At 51.3% G+C, this 6,000-nt stretch overlaps 1 protein-coding gene across 2 annotated transcripts in view; it reads left to right on the top strand.

The window, feature by feature from the left end:
- Nucleotides 1-6,000, top strand: part of CNNM4 (cyclin and CBS domain divalent metal cation transport mediator 4) — a 37,793-nt gene that overhangs the window by 27,551 nt on the left and 4,242 nt on the right. For both annotated transcript variants that reach the window (XR_009405399.1, XM_059406183.1), the window contains exons 4-5: nt 367-536; nt 835-931. Coding sequence is in view for 1 of the 2 variants with exons in the window: in XM_059406183.1 (XP_059262166.1) it covers nt 367-536; nt 835-931 (267 nt within the window). In the remaining variant the exon portion in view is untranslated. The remainder of the gene's footprint in view (nt 1-366; nt 537-834; nt 932-6,000) is intronic.

The following is a 6,000-nucleotide window of genomic DNA, read 5'->3' as shown; positions in this document are numbered from 1 at the left end:
GAGCCCGATGTGGGACTCGATCCCAGGACCCTGAGATCATGACCCGAGCCGAAGGCAGCGGCTTAACCCACTGAGCCACCCAGGCGCCCCTAAGAAGTTTTTAATCCCCATTTTACAGATGAGGATACTGAGACACAGGTTAGGTAATTTGCCCAAGGTCATACGTGCCCAGTGTGGGAGCCACTATTCCAGCCTAGGCAGGCAGACTCGAGTCTGACATGTCTGGATCCAAGGGGTGCTGCTTTCCCACAGAGGTGCGGAACCGAGGGGAAGGAGGGCCTGGGCAGCAAGCAAGCACAGTGACCGTGTTCCCGGTGCTGTCCAGCCAGGCCCCCTGTGAAGTCATTGTCGTCTTTCTTCCAACAGAGGTTCCCCAGTTCAGCCCCTCTCTGATATCAGAGAAGATCCTGCTGCGGCTGCTCAAGTACCCAGATGTCATTCAGGAACTCAAGTTTGATGAGCACAACAAATACTACATCCGCCACTACCTGTACACCCGGAATAAGCCGGCGGACTACTTCATCCTCATCTTGCAGGTGGCCGGCCTGCTCCCTACCCGCCCTCCTGTGCCCGCTCTACCTCCTCACCTGCTGAGTTGGCTGGGGGATTCGGGGCTTTCTCCTGTGCGGCCTGCCCCCGAGCCTCTGCTCCCCCTTTGCCTGTCCTCCTTCCGAGAGGCCACCCTTGAACCTCTGGGTCAGGGCACCTGAGTGCTTCAGGGCTCTGGAACCGACTCTTCCTCACCCTCCCTTCTCCCTTTGCCTTGTCCTTTTTTCCCCTCAGTTGGGCTTTCCTTCTCAGGCTGTTTGTCACCCTGACCCTGTGTTCTTCCAGGGGAAGGTGGAGGTGGAGGCCGGGAAGGAGAACATGAAGTTTGAGACAGGTGCCTTCTCCTACTACGGGACCATGGCCCTGTCCTCGCCCACCTCTGGTGAGTAGCTGGGCTGCCTCCATGCTGCTCTCCATCATATCTGAATTGGGGGGAGACTTGGACTGGTACCCCAGAGTCTAGGGCCATCCAGGTGGCTCAGAGGAGAGGGAGGCCAATGAGGGCCAGAGCTGCCAGGGCCTAGTGGAGGCGGTCTGGAAGAGCAGGGCCTGGTCCCTTCGGACAGGATTCTAAGAGTGGGGAAGAAGAGATGGGAAGGGGAATCTGAGCCAAAGCCTGTAGGGAGCTGAGAGCGTGTTCTGAGATGTGAGACTAGCCTACCAGAGCCTACAGGGATGGGAGGGGGTGGACCATGGGGAGTAAGGACATGTTGGGGAGCCCCAGAAAGTGGCTGGCATTTGGTTGCGATAGGAAGCAAGAAGCCGTGAATGGCCTTGGAGCAGCGGGATGTACCATAGCAACTGGGTCATTGGGGCAAGTAGTCATAGCAGCGGGAAGAGTGAGAGACGGCAGGTGATGGAGGCTACAGGGTCTTGCTCACAGAGACTGGGGCAGGGGAATAGAGGTGGGGCGTGAGGGCATCCAGGGAGCCTGCATCCAGGGAGTCAGGGCAGGGCCCGTTTGTCAGGTAGGGTGTGGATGGGCTTGGCTTTTCAGGGGGCTTAGCCACTGCCTTTTGGTTAAGGGCTGGTTCTTTTTTTTTTTTTTTTTAAAGATTTTATTTATTTATTTGACAGAGAGAAATCACAAGTAGATGGAGAGGCAGGCAGAGAGAGAGAGAGAGGGAAGCAGGCTCTCTGCTCAGCAGAGAGCCCGATGCGGGACTCGATCCCAGGACTCTGAGATCATGACCTGAGCCGAAGGCAGCGGCTTAACCCACTGAGCCACCCAGGCGCCCTAAGGGCTGGTTCTGATGGCATAAAGGGATTTGGGGCAAAGAGGGGACTGGACACACCCTGCAAGAGAGTTGTGGGAAGTCCAGGGAAGGGCCACTCTGGCCACCCTAGTGCTTTCTGCTTCTCTAGTCTTGGGTCGCTCAGGCTCTCTTTGCCAGAGGGGCCTTATGGCTAGAGTGGGCACTCTGCAGGCAAGACCCAAGTCTTAGAAGATCAGCTCCTTGCTAGTTGCCTGGCCCTTCTGAGCCTTGAGTGGGGCCCCAGGTTGCTGCAGGCCAGAAAGTGGTAATCCACTTTGTGGCTGGGGGACAGGCCACACACTGAGGTGTGTGTGGCTTGTGGAGATCCTCTGTGTTACGCCTGTTGCTGTCCTTTGACAAAGAGGACCCTGAGCGCAGGGGGCCAGGGCCCCCTGTATATTGATATAGCTCAGCTTATTGGCTGGTGTGATGCAGCTCTGCCCCTCTCCCAGCATGAGCAGGCTCCAGGAGGAAGCAGTGGGAAAACAAGACTCCAGAGCTGGGTTTTGGAGCAGGGGACCCCTGCCTGGATGTCTCTGGCCTAGGGAGAAGTTTTCAGCCCCTCCCAAGAGCACCTCTTGCCAGCCAGCTGGGGAAAGTCTTGTCCAGGAGGGCACATGGTCGTGGGACATTTCTTCCAGGCACTTTCTCTCTGCAGTGATGCCTCAGAGGTTGGGTCTGGGTCCTTAGCTCCATCCTTTGAGCTAGAGGAGCTCAGGTTCCACTTGGATTGGCCAAAAGGGAGAGGAGATGACTTCAGCCAGGGGTGGGGAGGGCCACTCTGGCTTCACTGTGGGATCCTCTGCCCCTCTTTGAGCAGCGCTCATTGGTCTGCCCTAAGCTCCCTCCCTGTCAAGAGTCCACTATGCCCCTCCCAGGGATACCAGCCCCCAACAGATCTGCTTCACCATCTTGTTCCTGTGTGTCCATGTTCTGCCTCCTCACCCTACCCATCGCTGACCTTCTCCTCTTTTGCTCCAGTGCCTTCAACCCAGGTCAGGTGTCCGCCTGGCAAGCGGAACTCCCTGCTGTCCTGGCTCTCAGGTAACACAGCATGGCTGGAGAAGTTTGTGCTGCCACCTGTTGCCTGAGCCCACATACCACAGCTCTGTTAACCTCTCCCAGCAGCCGCTGGGGCTCCCCACCCGGATTTTGGGCCTCCCCACCCGCATTTTGGGCCATTCCACCTGTTCACTCTTGTGGGTTAGCCTGATTTGCACCGGCTCTGCTTGGCAGCGGGCCCTGAGTGCTTTGCCCTGGTCCTGGAAGCGCTTCCCCAGAGATCCCTCAGTCCTTGGGAACACACATGCATACACAACGCGCGCGCGCACGTACACACAGACACACAGCTGGAGTGGGAAGGGAGTGTTACTACTTCTGGCTGGGCCAAGTGAGCCCCAGCCTTTGCACACCCCTGTGATCAAGGCCACTCACAGACATCAGGATGCCTTGTCATCCCATCAGCTTTCTTTAAAAAACTTGCCTCCTTTCTTCCCAGACTTTGCTTTTCATTCTGTTGCTGGGGTGTCTGCCTGTCAGGGGAGGCAACCGCCAGGCATCAGAAGTGCGGCCCGGGCAGACTGCCTGAGTGCTGTCCCTGCACTTGCTAGTTAACAGGATTCCAGGAGCTGACTTCCTCTCAGTCTTTTGTTCCCCCTTGTGTAATGGGAACAATATGCGTGGTCCCTTCTTAGACTTGTCAGGGCAATGAGAGAATAGGTAGGGAATGTTCGGTTAGAGCTAAGTTTTTATTTCTGTTTTTTCTTGGTTACAACTAAAATGTGACATTCCAGTTGGAAAGTATCGAGGAAAAGGCCCAATGCCACATGCTGTTTCTGGCCTTTGATACATCACACTCCTGAGCCTTATCCCAGGATTGCTGGCAGCTGTGTTGGTTGACTTGGTCGCACTGATATGGAGGCAGCAGAGGGTGGCAGAAAGTGCTGGTCTCCCCATCAGAACGCTGGCCTGCTGAGCCCTGAGGAGGTTAAGAGCATTGCCAAGTGCCTTTGGGCTCTAGTCTCAGTGTGTAACTTAAAGAAGTTCCTGAGGCCTTTGACAGTCCTAAAAACCTATCCCCAGAGTCTGTTATTTCCCATTTTATATTTGTACAGCTGGCTTTTTTCTCCCTCTCAACTGTACCAAAGCACAATTTTCTCTTGATTCTCTTTAAAAAAAAAAAAAAAGTAAAAAGGTGAATTAGAAGTCACTTGTCCCTTTCAGACAGCCAGCTTCTGGTAGTGGGAGGCAGTGGGAAGCTGCTAACGGCACTTGAGTGGGTGATGTTGGTGGACCGTGTTGGTTTTCCTTGGCCAACACCTCAGCCTCCTTCTCTCTTCCACACTTGCTCTTGTTTCATACTGACCAGGGAGGGGTTCATGTATCCATGGGTTGGGTCCTGCTGTTTTTACCTAATACAAGAGCAGAAATCCAACTTTCTTGTTGGAGCCAAGTGTTCCCCCAGGCACACGTGCCTTCATTGGTTATCTCCCCTTATGGACAGTCCTTGTGGTGTGTGTTCTATATAACACCATGATGTAAACCTCTTTATGAAAAAACTTTCTCTGTGTTTAAGATTATATCCTTAGGATATGCTTTCAGAAATGGAATTACCAAGTTAAAAAACCCTTATGTTTTTTACACATTTATTACTCTGTTTAATTTTATTTTTTAAGGTTTAATTAATTTATATTTTTATTATCTTTTTATTTTTTATTTTTTAAATTTTATTTATTTATTTGAAAGACAGAGATCACAAGTAGGCAGAGAGGCAGGCAGGGAGAGGATGGGAAGCAGGCTCCCCACCGAGCAGAGATCCTGATGCGGGGCTCGATCCCAGAACCCTGAGATCATGACCCCAGCCAAAGGCAGAGGCTTGAACCCACTGAGCCACCCAAGAGAAGAGCCCCTATTTTTGTTTTTTTTTAAGGTTTTATTTATTTATTTGATAGAGACACAGTGAAAGAGGAACACAAGCAGGTGGAATGGAAGAGGGAGAAGCAGGCTTCCTGCCAAGCAGGGAGCCTGATGCGGGGCTTGATCTCAGGACTCTGAGATCATGAGCTGAGCCAAAGGCAGATACCTAACGACTGAGCCACCCAGGTGCCCCAGTTAACTTTTATTTTCTTGAGAGAGCAAATGAGCAAGTGCAGGGGAGGAGCATTGGGAGAGGGAGAGAGAGAATCTTGAGCAGGCTCCATACCCAGCATGGAGCCTGACATGGGGCTTGATCGCATGACCCGGAGATCATGATCTGAACCAAAATCAAGAGTCAGAATCTTAACCAACTAAGCCACCAGGGCGCTTTGGATTTTCGTTTTCAAGTAATATCTACACCTAATGGGCTCAAACTCACAACCTGGAGATGAAGGGTCACACGCTCCACAGCCTAAGCCAGCCAGGCACACCTTATAGTTCAGTTTCAGTCATAACAGCAATATAGCTTATTTAGAAAATTGAGGAAAGGGAAAAAATTAAGAAAATTAAGCAGTATTGGGGTACCTGGTTTGCAGAGTTGGTTAAGTGATTGGCACCTGGTTTCAGGTCAGGTCATGATCTCAGAGTCCTGGGATCAAGGTCCTTGTTGGGCTCTATGCTCAGCGTGGAGTCTGCTTGAGATTCTCTCTCTCTCTGCCCCTCCTGCTAGCACAGTTTCTCTCTATCTAAAATAAATAAAATCTTAGGAAAGAAAATGAAGGGGTATCATAATACTATTGTTCAGAAACAAAGGTTTCGTATTTGGGTGTATGTCTTTTTAGGGTGTCTGTTTTTAAAAGGCCATGTCACTAACTTACGTTTTTTTTTTTTTTTTTAAGATTTTATTTATTTATTTGACAGAGAGAGATTACAAGTAGGCAGAGAGGCAGGCAGAGAGAGAGAGGAGGAAGCAGGCTCCCTGCTGAGCAGAGAGCCTGATGCGGGACTCGATCCCAGGACCCTGAGATCATGACCTGAGCCAAAGGCAGCGGCTTAACCCACTGAGCCACCCAGGCGCCCGACTTACGTTATTTTTAAATTCAGATTCTGGAGTGTTCATAAGTATTAGTTAAAAGCAGTCCATCATCATCCAAATGATGAATATGACGTATTAGGTAATATTCATAGTATTTGTGTTCCTTTTCTAGAACTTAATCAGAGGTATTACTTAAGTTGGGGTAAGTGACACACTTGTGATCTTCTAGTGATCGTATACTGC

Source organism: Mustela nigripes, chromosome 7, assembly GCF_022355385.1.
Source record: "Mustela nigripes isolate SB6536 chromosome 7, MUSNIG.SB6536, whole genome shotgun sequence".
Lineage (NCBI taxonomy): Eukaryota > Metazoa > Chordata > Mammalia > Carnivora > Mustelidae > Mustela > Mustela nigripes.
The sequence above is the reverse complement of the archived record's forward strand: the minus strand, read 5'-3'. Positions and strand labels throughout refer to the sequence as shown.